Genomic DNA, 14,701 nt, shown 5'->3' with positions numbered 1-14,701 from the left:
TATTGCAGCAGTCCATTAATCAATTGCTCAAGGAAAAGAACTCAATTGGTTTTCGTTTGGTAAGAAGTAATTTATTAAGCGACATTAACAAACAACTGGCTAATGCTTTTTAATTGCAAAGATTTGCAGTTGTTCAGTGTTTTGAAAAATATAAAACATATTTATATGTAAATCTAATGTAAAAAATGTCCTCTGGGGTTTCTACAAAACTGTACATATTTTTAATATTTTCTTACATTTTACAAATTATTTTTTTAGAGAATGGTACATTGATAGATGACTCAAAGCTGGAAAGAAAAATAGATTTGTTCATTCCTTAAAAAAAAAAACCAGTGTTTAATAAGTCTTATTTGCTTCCTTAATCATATTATTTGTCTTTCTTTGACTGTTTGGGTGTTGTTGACTCTGTGTCAGACCACCACATAAATATAAACAGCTTTTCCTGTTCATACTTTCATGGTCACTGTTCTCCAGATCTATTCATTGTCTTTGATGCTATGAACAGACATCAAAAGAGTCCCTGATGATGAAGCCATCTGCCCCCATCTCCTCTGCCCTGGCCTCCATCCATTATGTCCACAGTACTTTGTTTGAGTACCAAGCTCCAATAGCCAGCAAAACCACATTGCAAACACCTTTTTTTTGTGTGTGTTTCAATTATTGGCCAGCCAGATTCAACTCACAGCACCATGGGTCAGCAAGTACAAATAAGCTGACCTCAGGCCCTAGGATATTTCGCTTTATACGGACCACTTGGAGTATGTGATCTGTATTGGATGCTCCCATGACAGTTAGCCTACAGTGCCAGTGTCTTTAGCAGATGGTGCTTTTTTTGAGCATGATGTAACCTTCTATTTTTTCCACTGTTTGCCATACAAACTGCAGTATCAAAAGGGGATCTGTCTGAGAGCTTTCCCTTAATCTGCACCCTATCCAACCCACCTATAGCCTTAAAAGTGAATTTAATAGCAACAGTCAAGCATACACTATGCAGTTCAACAAATAAAAAGCAGATGTAGTTTCACTTTCATGTATGTCACTGTCTTGTGCTTGTCCTCTTTGATTCAGGTTCTGACATCAAAACTGTCACTGCGATGCGTTTCATACAGTATGATCATCCAATTTTTATGAAGGCCAGTATTTTCTAATATAGACCTGCGGTGTAAGTGCACTCTCAATTTGTGGACCCCTGCTGCTTTTTCTGATCACTTGATTGTCATGCTCAGCCACACTTGTCTGCACCACTGTGCAGTACGGACCAATGTCACTGCCTAAAAGAAAAGATGGCTGGCAATTAGAAACTAGTCTCGAGTTCGGTAGAGGGAAACGTCACAACAGGCAATATGGCAGATTCACCGAAGATGCGTGCTCCAGCATATGATCACTGCATAACAACAGACACTGGGTGCATTTTAATTAGCTCGTGCTGTGACATCTCAGCATGTGTGGTCTCAGACACTGCTGGGATATTCAGTTGGATATTAATCTATACAAGCTTCTGCTTTCCATGTAAGCAAATACTGTAATTCCTGCTAGGGTTGTCTGATTTAAGGAAAACAAAAAAAGCGTTATTATTGTGTTTGACTTTGCTTTGTCATGGTGCTTTCACAAAATGTGAAATAAAGCAGTTTTTTTAATCAGAAGGCACAGGCAGGAATAATATTCTGCTAGAAAACTGTTACTAGCTGGTACACCATGGGTAGTTTGACACATTCCCTACTGTATACTTGTAGGTACTTTACGAGTTTTGTTTGACATAGTCCTTGAAGAGAACAGAAAAAACCCAGCTAGGCTTTCAGTGGGCTGGGAGGAACAATTATCATATTGCTCAAATCTGCCAGCGCCTCTCAGATCAAGAGTATTTGCATTGCACTGAGGAGAGTGAAGAGGGTCAAACTGTTCTCACCGGGTATACTTCAGGACGCCCCTTGTGGGCAGAGGTAAAAAAGTCAGAAGAGTGCCGGAATGAAAATAGCCTGAGGGTACAGAAGGAGTTGAGAGCTCACCAATAATGTGGTCTGCTGCAATTTCCCTTTTTTGAAAATATAAAGAGTTATTTGAATACCCACTTCTTAGTGTCACTCTAACAATGCATTTATTGATACTGCATTTTCTGAAAACTCAAAGCTCTTTACACAAAAGCCAAAGAAAATGACTGGGGGTATAAGCTGGGTGAATATTGAATTCTGCTGAGGTCGCCGTAAGCCAGCTCGCTTTGTATTTGCATGAGGGAATCCAGAGCACTGTAGTGACACAGTATTCAGAAACTCTGCTCCCATCTAATTTATGCTCATAAGTTATTTAACTTTAGCGCTTGTTGTGCTGAACTCATGATGTCCCTAACTGTTAGAACAGGGCCCCAGATTTTCCGACGGTGTGGCTTTTGCGTCTATCAGCTGCTGAGTTTGGGCTTTTTCATCAAGTGCTTTCTCTCAGTGTCTCTCGATGCATTTTAAACTGGCCAAGTGGAGCCTTTTGTATGCCGGGTGCTAATTTAGAGGCTTTTATTTTTAATGGTAGTATGGCCTCTGTGTAAAGGGATGGTGTATAAGCACAGTCTGACAGCAGAATCTTTTTTTCTTTTTGGGGGAAGAGGTTGTTGAAACGAATTAGTAACTTACACACACTCTCTGTATATGAATTTTAAAGGTATCTAATTTATTTCTACCTCTCTGAAAAGCAACACCTCAAGCAAGACAGAGAATCTGAAACTGATAAGCTTCAATTTTTTGCTTCATGTCATCCTCTCCCCCCAAGGTCCAAAAACGCCTTTGGAATAGGTTACAATTATCAGGTTTTGGGCCACCCACCCTTCCCTTTCCTTTCTCGTATCTGTTTGGAAAATGACCAAACTTCAAACTGTCGTAACCTTGGGATGGAGTCGTCATGGTTAAAACCCTACAGCTAGAGCAGCGCTGCAGCAATCTCTGTGATAGCACCCAATCCCTATCCCTGCATGCAATGATATCCCTGTTCCATCTGATGCTATCTCTGCAAAATGGGATGTTATCAGTATCCAAGATGATGCTATCACCATACAGTGTGGAGATATTGGATTCTAATTCATAGCCTCCCCTGCCTAGACAGAGATATGTAAGGCTCTGCAGGCAAAGCCAGTCCATCTGTAGCTTACTTAGGATGAGGGATTGAATGGCGCTTTATGCTTCACGGTTCTGGTTGTGTGGCCCCCGGGCCAGAGTTGTCACAGTACCTGTTCATGCTGTATGCTTTAATGAGGACAGGAGAGGGAGATGATGGAGAGTCAATTACAACCTCATGTTGGAGAGTAACACTATTTCACCTTTCATTACACCTCAATGCCATGGGCTAACTGGGTCTCATCAGTTCGTGAAAGGTACTCATGCTGAGAAGGCCATGCTGAGGTCAGTCTTGTGTGGAACAGAGGAAAGTGAGTTAGATGAAGATTTTAGATACCAAATCATCACTTTACACTTCACAAAAGAACCTTTCAGCTGCTTTGAGAAGGAATGTTCCCGCATAAAATGAATGCAGGATCATGTGAAAAACAGAGTGGCAAACATGCAGGTCATCATAGCTGCCGGAGAATTTGATTTACATCATCTGCAGGGAGAGCAAGGCCAGCATATGATACGGACAGACCTTCATTTCTATTTTCTATTTTACTTATTTTTATAGATGTTGTGTGGTAATTTGTTTTTAAATATTATATATTATATCTACTGCACAGACTACATTGATTAGATTTGAAGATCAATATTGCTCAGATATCTATTCATAAAACATGGATTTGGACAGTGGAGGGATTACGCTTAGTTTAGCACTAAACACATACACTGGGGAAAAAGCTACATGTATAGGTTGGCTCTGTGGATTAGTGACAAAAATTGTTTATGGATACCTCTAAATATTACTGCTTAACACAATATTATTTGTTTCATTTGTGCACAAGTCAAAGTATGTCACATTGTAAATGATGCAGACTACAGTCACTTGTTGCAGTTTACTGTTTTTTTTCTTGCAATCTCACAACAACAAGGCTATGAAGTCTTTAACCTGATCGTAGTTGTTGATGTTTGCCATCTTCCTAAAATGATTCACTGCATTCTTTAACAGATTTAGTGATCATTTCAACCGATTTTTCTTTCCCATCCAGTTTATGTTTTTTTTTCCTTTTGCTGTTAATCTTTTGGCAATGAAATGCCACTGTGAATGTTTCACATCAAAAGTCTTATTGTAGCTCTATTTTCCAGTAGCCGCTTCACAGGGAAAAAAATGGAGGAAGTGTTGAGTTCCCCTATTGTGATCAAAAGCTTTATTGTGATCAAAAGAAAATGGAATAAAAACAGTAATTTTGTTCCAATCTGAATAAAATTTTTTTTTAAATGAACGTTTTCTTGAGATTGCAACAGCTTCAGAGTTTTTACCAAGTCTCTTTTACCTGCCCTTTTTTGTTTATGTTGGCTGTGGTATTTATTCTATACTTACACTGTATATTAGCTTCTTAACTGAGTCTGTTCTGTGTCTCTTCTGTCAAGTCGTTGAAAAGCGTAGTAATTTTCACTTTTTCTTCTTTGTAGATACGGTGGACAAAGACAGCTGGTAGTGTGTCAGATCGTTTCCAGGACTCCAGCGTCTTCAACGAAACGTTGCACATCGCAAAGATCCAGAGGACCCAGGGAGGCCGCTACTACTGCAAAGCTGAGAACGGCCTTGGCTCTCCTGCCATCAAGTCCATTAGGGTGGACGTCTACTGTAAGTGTGATGAATTTGAGTCATCACAGACCATTTTCATTTTCCAACATTGCCCCAAAACAATTGGCCATTGTTGCTTTACAGTAATAAGGTTGTGGTTGTTTTGTTCACGGACTTGGTATTTTTTCTTGTGAGTTTAGCCTCTTTCTGTGTGTGTGTTTTTGTGTGTGGTTGTTATTATGTTTTTCTTCCTGGTTTCAAAGAAGTCCAAGTGTGGCAGACTGCAAATGGTAAATTGCCCAGAGGTGTGACTATCAGCGACTGTATCTGTGTTACCTTGCTAAGGATTGACCAATAGACCCTTATTCTTCCGTCTAATTCTATTTTGGCAAGATTCCAGACAGCCATGACCCTGAAAATGTTTCTGTTCACAGTCCTGATTTTGCAGCAATGCCAGCCTCGTAGTGGTGTTGTAAAACATACAACTAAAGAACCTTTTGCTTGCCTGGAACAGCATATATGTATGCTTTAGAACTGAATCAGTTTATTATCCTGCAAAGAAATTAGAATGTAAAATGAAACAGGTGTTGCAGTATTAATTTATAAGCCAAAATGTTAACACAGACAGCTGGTGAACAGATGAAACGATACAAAGATGCATAGCCCAAAAATAGCAATGTTCCATATTTCTGTTGTAAATAAAAAGTAGTTATTATGATGTAGCGCATAAGAACAGAACGCATTCCTCTCCCGAGAATGTTACTTAGATGTAAAGTCAGTCATTGTACATGCAGATTCTTTATTTTAAAAGCAACTGCATGACAAATGCGAAAGGTTCATTAGCATTCATTAAGCAAACGTAACAAACTTAACTTTATTGCTTTTATTGATTTGTCAGTGATTATCTTATTTCACTTCATGATGAGGAATAGCAGTCACTGCCCTCCGTCAGACAACCTCCAGCCTATTTATTTGTGCAAAGACAGCCAAATCTGGACTTTATATTCAATAAGAAATCCGTAGTCATGCCATAATTAAGAGCTTGTCTTACTGTTTCAGCTTCATGAAATTCTACTGAGATACATTTAAAATGACTTGCTTAGTGCCTTTGAAAGATCTCCAAGCTGCCTCACTGATTTCAGCAGCTCTCAGTCCCTTGCTCTCCTTTTTTTATGCCAGACTGCAAGGAAAAAAATGTTATATCTTTGAAAATAAATGACCCCAGTGTCCTTAATTTGTTTCCAAATATCATTTTCAATCACAGAGGAAAGAAAAAGGTAGTGATGCTCTTGATTAGTTTCCAGCAACACCTACAATAATTCCAGGCACTTTTTCATGAGTTAGGATTTATACTCCTGCAGTTCCCTGCATTGATGCCAGTGATTTGAAGCAGTATATTTACAGTAAAAATTCTTTTTTTTTATGTGTCAACATTATACGAATGCTTGATTTAACTTGCGTTAGCAGGGAACATTTCATTGAAAATGACTTCATAGCTACTTGATTATGTCTTTTTTGTGCTGTGCTTTACAGAGTAGCCTTCTTGTAGTCTGCCTCATGTTCAGGCTGGCATGCACTGGTAAAACGTTGGGATGTTAACAATGCATACATTTGCCAAATAACATTCTTAGTGTTCAGCCATAGTTCGGTTAGTAAAACAGTTTGAAAATCAATTGTGATAAATAATCCTGTCCAAGTTTGTTTTTAAAGTTGGAACTGACTTTTATTGTGAAGTAGAGGAAGTACAAAGTAATTGGCATTTCTGAGCACTCAGTCTCAAGGACGCGTAATGCCCTTCATTGCAGTTTGTTGTTCCATACGGTGCAGAAAACCTCTTATCCCCTAAAAAACAAAACAAAACAAAACCCTAGCACAGTAGCAACAAGAGTCACCCAAGAAGGAAAATCCCAGCTTGTCTACAAATGCTCACCATTTACTCCCGATTCTGTTGTGATTGCTGAAAAAGTGTAATACATGCCAGAATGAGAGCATGATAGCCTTCAAAGTAAGAGTTGTGCATTATCGCTACAACCAACGCAGCCAAGTCAAACGATGCAGCTTTTACTTTGAAAGCAAATCCTCTCCATTTCTGGACACTTTTAACAGTTTTGCTACCACTTGGCAAGCAGTTTGCAGATGATCGCAGACATCTCAAGTCGATGTCTTCCATGCAAACTACTGGCAACAGCAGCAACCTACTAGCTACCAAAGCAATCACAAGGAGGTTTGTGGTGCAGCACTGTATACCTATTTGCAGCCAATTCCATGCTAGCAACTCCTGTCAACCTACAGCAACCAACTTGCCAACCAATTGCAGAATACACACTTTTCCCTAGTAACCAGTGTTTCCCAGGGTGGTCACTGACTGATCTGTAGGTCTGCATGAACGGGGCTGTTGGAATCAGTTTCACAGCGACTGCCAGAAACAAGCATCAAACACTCACAACCAGTTGAGAAATACACTCTAGGACAGTCTTTCATGTCCCAAATGGAGCCAAATGTTGCTCGGTGCTATTGGTATTAAATAGTGTCTCATAATTTTCTGTTGATTAACAGTTACCCTCAGAAAACAATGTTAATGATGAATATACATTTTTATGGTAATACCGCGTGTCTAAAACAGTTTCACTGATGCTCAACATTTAATCGGTAAGGATACTAGCGTGCATGCTCTGAGGGCCCAAATCCACAAAAAGTGTTGCTCATTTTTCAACTTATGAAAGACGCATAATTTCTTCGAAGTATGCATGACTGAACAATGAATAAATGAGGCACCATCTTGTGATCCAGTTCCCCTTTATATACCTTCTCTTTCTCTCTCCCTCTCTGTGCTTTCTTCTCATGTCCCCCACATAAATACAGACTACATTGCTAACTGGCTCTCCTTTTCACTCTTCTTTCATGTCTCTGTCTTATTCTCTTTCAGCATGTGAGCTACATTCTTGTACTTGTTTATTTGGACTGACACTGGCAAAAGTTGTGGAATTGAAACTTGTTTAGAAAGCTTGTGGAAGGGCTTAGTGGTGCAGGAGGATGGGGCTGAATGCATCTCAGCTCCTGACAGTTAGAACCGTGTTCCTTCTGTGCACTATTTCACCTTGGCTGCACTAAAGAGGTGGAAATGAAGCCCGAGACAGACTGGAGACACAACCTTAGCATAATAGAAAGGCATGGCTTCTCAGCCAGCTTCATCATACGGTATTTTGCAGCCTTAGTTCTCTTGCTGTTGAAAGCAAACTGATAATTGTCATTGGTGAATGGTAGCGATGTAAATGAAATAAGCTGGCTACTGTGAATAAGTATGCATAGTTTAATATATAGACAACATCCATTTGTTACAGTAATTTGGTAATTTATATAACACACACACTCTCACATGGAATATTCCATGCATATTTTAGATCATAGCATTTGTTTGCTGTCCTTGTAATCTCCTTGCATCTGGCCTTGTAACACGGCATGTTTGTATTTCACAAGAAATGTGTTATGTTGCGCATCCAGTAAAAGCACATCATTTCTACAGAGCCACGTTATAGCTGTCCCCTGGGGGTGAATTTAATTTGTTGCCCTCTGCAGTACACGCTGCTTTTAGTGGTTTGCAGCTACAATTTCTGATTAGTATTAAAATAGATATTGTGGCTCCGGACCTCACAACAATAAAGCCATGAATTATATTTGCTTTCTGTTTCAGCTGCATCTTACATGTCTGTCTTCATACTCGTTTGTCTACATCTGACAAATAACTCCAGCAATAATGGACTATATCGCTTCTGTTGTAAAGGAAAGATAGTATTCATGACAAGACACAGGGCCCCAGCATGGTTTACAATGAGAGGCTTAAAACCTGAATGATCTTTCTGCAGCTGATTCCTTTTTACTCTTTTCTTCTGAGACTATTTATTTAGCTTCTGCCGGTTGGAATCAAGGGTCCTGTTTTCAATTTTCAAAAGAAGCACTCGAAATCTTATATTATATGTGTATCTTTATTAGATCAGTGAGCATGCTTCCCTCCTTCTCTATACACGCAGCCTCACCCTGTTGTGCTTTCTTTCAATAAATTTTGATTTAAACAAAAACATTAAATGTAGATTCATGAAACAGATACATGAAAATAAAATGACAGAGAAGCTTTAGAGTTTTCTGTGAACAGCGGACAATATGAGGAAGGGATAATTAATGGTAATAACTGCCCTCTCCAGCTGGGAGGAGCTGATATTAGCTATATACCCAGCTCAAAGCTAATGTATTTACAAGGCTCAGAAGTCCATCTAAGCACATTTTATACCTGCTGACACCTCAGTTGTGTTTGTCCACAGTTAGGTCTATGGGGAAGGTCCTCTGCAAAGTTAATAAAGAACCTTGCCCAACTCCTACACTGATCGATTTTAAGCTTAAGATGCTCACTTCTTTTTCCTGAAGGGGAGTCTTTTCAGTGTTCTCATTTAATTTCAGCTGCATTAATTTTGCTGCAGCATCTAATGTTTCATTGAGTGACTGATCGAGGAGGGCTTAAGAGTTCTTCAGGGGCAGCTTATTGCAGGCTCAGGGAGTTCATTGACCATCACCAGCACAATATATCTAAACGAGATTTGGCCAGGAGGCGAGCTGAGGAAAATGTTCATTGAAGAGACTGATCAAAAAACAAACTGTGAGGAAGAACTTTTAGAGTCTGGTCTATTCCTTTTCATGGTAGTTGGTCAATAAATGTATGCTCCTTTTTCCAAAGTGCCAATTGGAAATCTAAAAGTCTTTAGAGACCCATTTGTTTAGGTTTTCTGGTTTAATAACCGATATCAAGGCCAAAATTTCACTGTTTTCCCAGCAATAATTGTTTACAAATGCGTATTACAAAAAGAAAAGAAAAATGTTTCTCACCATCAGACAGTATGGTTTAGGCAATTGCAATCCTTTTGCAGTGTTTATTTACATGCTACCAAAGTCTATTCAAATGTGATTGGTCAATAGAAATCAGGGCACAGAAGCCAGAAAGCTTACAATAGAAAATATATTTTCCCTTGCCTAGATGCTATGTCTTCCAATGTGAAGATTTGCAGCTTGCTTGTGCCTTTTACATAATTTAAGTCTAGTCTTGGCTGAATCAGGTTATCTGAAGGCATCACTTTGGTCTCACTTTGGTCACTGTGGAGCAGTTGATACATTGGTTATATCTGGAATAAAAAGTAATATAATTCTAAAAATTATTAATATGCAAATCAGAAAATAATCATTGTCAGATTTACCTCACAGTCATTTAAAATGAATCCAACAAATAATCAAATGTAAAACAAATGACTAGTCTTTAGATCTCCTCCATCTAGGTCAGCTTTTCCTGAAATATACCATTTCCTGATTTTGTGATGCTGATCTTTTATTCTTTTATATAAACTGACAGCCTTCTATGTCTTGCTGCACTCTGTTTCTGTTACTAACATGCTAAATTTGGCCAAGGCAGCTTCTAGAGACAATAGCCAAATGTGGCCACGAGATGGCAGTAATTTACAGAAAGGATGCAAACATGCAACAAAATGCACGGAGAGCTTTACGGAGAGAGATTGCTGAAATTTTTATGTTTTAATTAACACATGTTTTTAAATTTCACTGAGCAAGCACTGCTCGCCTTGCTTGCCCTGGCAAAATGTATTGCTCTAAACAATTTTAAACAAGCGTTGAATAAATTGAGCATATAAAAATGCAATACAGAGAAGGAAAAGAATTCCAGAGTTTACAAGAAAGAAGTATTTTGCGCTGCCTAAGTATGTTGTGCAAATGATTTTGATGTTGTCAGACAACACCTGTTTTCTGTGCAAACACTGGGCTGTAGATGTCATTGCACTGAAACTTCCACTTGCAGCTTCACTTTTCCCGGTATTCATTCAAAAGGATTAGAAAGAGACAATAGCCTGCTTTCTCTGTGTTATCTTTGGAAGGACTTATGCAGCCCTCACTCCACAGCGCTGGTGCAGAAGCCAACGAATTTTAATAAGGACACTGTGTGTTTTTGTGTGTGTGTGTGTGTGTGTTTGTCGCCATGGACTTGGAGTTAATACTGAGCTTGAATAATTTTCGACACGTGAGAAGCGCTAATGTATGCACCCATGTCTTTGTGTGACATGGTCTCATGTGTGAGAGGAAACAAAAATTGATGCTTCCTATTGGGTTCAAGCACACACTTATGCATGAACACACTCTTCACCAGTGAGGTCCTGACTCACAAACATGTCAAAGGCTTAACTTGTCTTGGCATAGGCCTCCTCAGCTGTGCAACACTTTGCAGCAGCATGCAGGGTGGGCTCACTTGGTGAAATGTGTCTGCTTGATGTTTGCTTTTCCTCGATGGAGTTCATGAAGGAGCTCAGAGACCAAACAGCAGCTGATGGTGTTTGTTTTGTGGACGTGCTGGCTTTTCTTTATCCAGTTTGGTCAGTAAAACTGGCATGTGCTATTTCATTCATTCATTCTTATTCAGGCTGCCCTGCTGAAAGGTGTAAATGTGTATGTAGAGCAAGAGCGTGAAAAGGCATTCTGGAGAAAAAGTTAACTCAGAAAAACAGACTATGGTGATAAAACCTGAGTTTTGAGTGATGCTTATGCACTTCCTATTAACTCCTATATCCTTTCATTACCCATGTTTGCCCTCTCTGCTTGCATTTATATACTCAGGAGAGGCTCCTCTAAAGTGACTAGGTAATTTATTTGGGTATGGGCAGAGGGAAGTGTGTGGGATGGTGATCTCAGGGGAGCCTATGGATTAATGGGTTCAGCTGGATGCAGTAGGTGCTGGAGGCAGGTTCAATAGGTTGAGTTATAACCCAGATTGAAAGAACTGACAATTGTTAAGTGTTGGACCCTCTTCTCATTACATTAAAACATTACATTGACTGTTTACTGATAAAAACAAATGATCTACATATCCTTTTTATTATCTCTGGAGAACATCCAGGAAATGGGTGAAAGCATCTCTGGCTGACTTTTGAATATTTCTAACCATGCGTGCAAGTATCAAACAGAAAGTCGGGATTTTTACAAGAAAATAATCTATAAAGACATGGGAATGAAACACTGTCCTCATATATTGCAGTGTTTAACCAATGTGCACATAGATAGATAGATAGATAGATAGATAGATAGATAGATAGATAGATAGATAGATAGATAGATAGATAGATAGATAGATAGATAAATAGATAGATAGATAGATAGATAGATAGATAAATAGATAGATAGATAGATAGATAGATAGATAGATAGATAGATAGATAGATAGATAGATAGATAGATAGATAAGGAGCAAATAGCTTTTCAGGATGTCCTCAAACAGCTTTGTTCCCCAAGTTCCAAATCTATTAAAAAACAAAGTGTCCATAAAGACAGCATAAAATGCAATTAAGTATATAACTGGTTAGATTAATGAAGCTTCTCCTGCCTCTGATAGTAATCCAAGTGCTAAAACACAGAGCAGTGGTTGCGTGGTCGCTTACAGCCATTTGCATGTATCTTTCCTCTGAGTTTTGTTGTTTTTGTTGTTGTTGTATTAATTAATATCAATATCAGCCAAAAGTGGGAGGGTTGCTTGACACACATGGCACCAATAAGTTTTGTGGTTGTTCATGATTATTAATTGTCTCCATTATTGAGACAGGATGAGTAAAGGATAGCAAATGGCTATTATGGATAGCTCATCTGTCACAGAGCTAGTCATAGAGTCATAGAACCTATAGCATATCCTTTGTATACCATATGTACCTGTTACATGTGGTTTACATAGTACCTGTTCCTGCTTCCATGTAAGCTGTCGTGACTTTTTTAGTTAACAGTAGGCTACTACAGGAAAGTGAGATTCAGGAAAATATTTTTTCAGGCCTGACCAGATAATAATTCCTAAGATTCTCCAGTCGTAAAGTCTCAAAGAATTTAAGTTGTGAATTATTGGATATGTTGCTAAACAGTACGCAAACGCTGTAATGTTTAAAATATATGGAAACATAGGAAAATGCAGTAGAAATTTAAGATATTGTAGTTAAGATAAGTCATCATTAGATAATTGTTTCCAAAATTAAAAATTTATAAGAAAAGATACAGTCAGTAAAAAACAATCAGCATATTTGTGGTGATGAATACTAATTATTAGAGGCACATCATCTAAAATCAGTACTTACTTCACGGTGCAGATTTACAGGAGCCAGCTTCAATATTATTCATTAATCCATAAAAAAAAGTCTATGGCATCAACCACCCAATCATCCTCTCTGTGGATTGTGCTTATTATATGGCATGACCCTGAATTATTATTTTTTTTTTGTTCTTGGAGATACAGACATACACAAAGCAGACAAAAATACACAAATTATACAAACTATACACAAAATATAGTCAGTTATATTCAATTTAGAACATAGTGAGTCCATGTCCAGTGTCTGACATGACAGTGGTAATAAACCCCTAAACTGAATTTCCATCATCCCTTTGAAACTAAAAGCAAAGTTATGTACGAGAAATGGCTGATGAGCTCCATCTTAGTCTTTCTATGTGGGATGATCTATGAGCCTATGATATGAGGTGATGTGGATACATATGTACCTGTATAGTTTTCTGAAAAGATCCGATAATGTATGTACATCAAGATATATGTGCAGTGCCTTTAAAGTGCTTCTGGATGTAAATGACCTGGTGTGATGAATAGCACGATACAGCCGCAGTGAGTTATCTGAGCCTTGTTTGAATCAGGACAGAATGAATCAACACATTATGTGTACATTATGTAAATGTTTGCTGGTTTGGTTAATGGAGGTAAAGCCAGTTCATGACTGCCCATTACTCTTTCAAGGACTCGCTCTGGGGAGGGGCCCTTAATCAGAGTAGTGAAGTCAACCTCATCTCTTGGCTTTGTTTTTCTCGCCATCAGGAGCTTAAAACATACTGCAGTGTGTTTGTGTTGTGTATGCTAATGTGATTATCCCTTGTAGAATTTCATTCTGATCTGCTTTTTGTTTTTTAACATCTCTCTGGGTGAGGAGAAGGCAACAGATGACAGCTAGCTGTTTATCTTACAGCCATCATTTATGGAAACATTAAAAAACAAAACTGTTAAAAGACCTAAATATAAAGTTAAAAAACCAACATGATAGTTATGCTATCTTGGATTAATTTTTTTGAGTCAATAGAACTCTTTTTTTATTCATCCTGTGAATAACATAATGTTGTCTGCAGGGACGGGCATTGTTATTTGTCATTAAGGCAGTAAAAGATCAATCTGAAATGTAAAAAAAAAAACGACTATGTGCTTCCGAAAGGATTTGACTTCACAAGATATTCATTTCTGAATGCTTTTAGATTTGATACTCCTACCATCTGGTAAGTGGTCATTATCGGAGATTCGGTGTTTGTTTTCTAATAAAAACATGAAACTTCATGGCGTGATACTTTAGCACAAGTATGCGTGTGATTAAGTGCTGTGACTTAGATAGTTAATAACTGAGTGATTTATTCCAACAAACAAACTAAAGGTCAGTTGAAATCCATATCTCCTCAGTTAGCCCAACCAATAGTTTCTAAGAATAATACCAATTCAGATATATCCATGTATCATGATATTTGATGTAAAAATCCAAAATTAAATACATAAATAGGAATATCTCTGTTTTTTAGCATGTGATGTCTAAACTCAAGTTGTGAGAAGCTGGAATATCATGTTTCCCTAGTGTTGGATCAATATATATCCAATATTTGCCAGATGAGGTCAACAAATCCTAATAGTAATAATGTTCTGCTTGGGCTCGCAAATAGAGGTTACATTGATTTATTTTGCTTTATTCAGTGCTCTTTCATTTGTCTGAAATGGTCATTTTCCTTCCCCAACAAATATACACGTCGCCTACAACATGTCTTAAAAGCGGCATTTACTGCTTTACTTCAATAAGCTTTTTATTTTTTCAACTTCTTTGTTGCTGTCCAACTACTGTTACCATGCTCTACTTTTTTTTTATTTAGAGAACATGCTTTCAAATCATCGTTCACAAAAGATGTACCT

General features: G+C 38.1%; 1 protein-coding gene across 2 annotated transcripts in view; it reads left to right on the top strand.

Moving 5' to 3' along the window:
• LOC134642677 (MAM domain-containing glycosylphosphatidylinositol anchor protein 2-like) overlaps positions 1-14,701 on the top strand; it is a 191,157-nt gene that overhangs the window by 79,715 nt on the left and 96,741 nt on the right. For both annotated transcript variants that reach the window (XM_063494596.1, XM_063494597.1), the window contains one exon: positions 4,560-4,734. In XM_063494596.1, the coding sequence (XP_063350666.1) occupies positions 4,560-4,734 (175 nt within the window). The remainder of the gene's footprint in view (positions 1-4,559; positions 4,735-14,701) is intronic.

The sequence above is a fragment of the Pelmatolapia mariae genome, linkage group LG15, assembly GCF_036321145.2.
Source record: "Pelmatolapia mariae isolate MD_Pm_ZW linkage group LG15, Pm_UMD_F_2, whole genome shotgun sequence".
NCBI classification, from domain to species: Eukaryota; Metazoa; Chordata; class Actinopteri; order Cichliformes; family Cichlidae; genus Pelmatolapia; species Pelmatolapia mariae.
The sequence above is the reverse complement of the archived record's forward strand: the minus strand, read 5'-3'. Positions and strand labels throughout refer to the sequence as shown.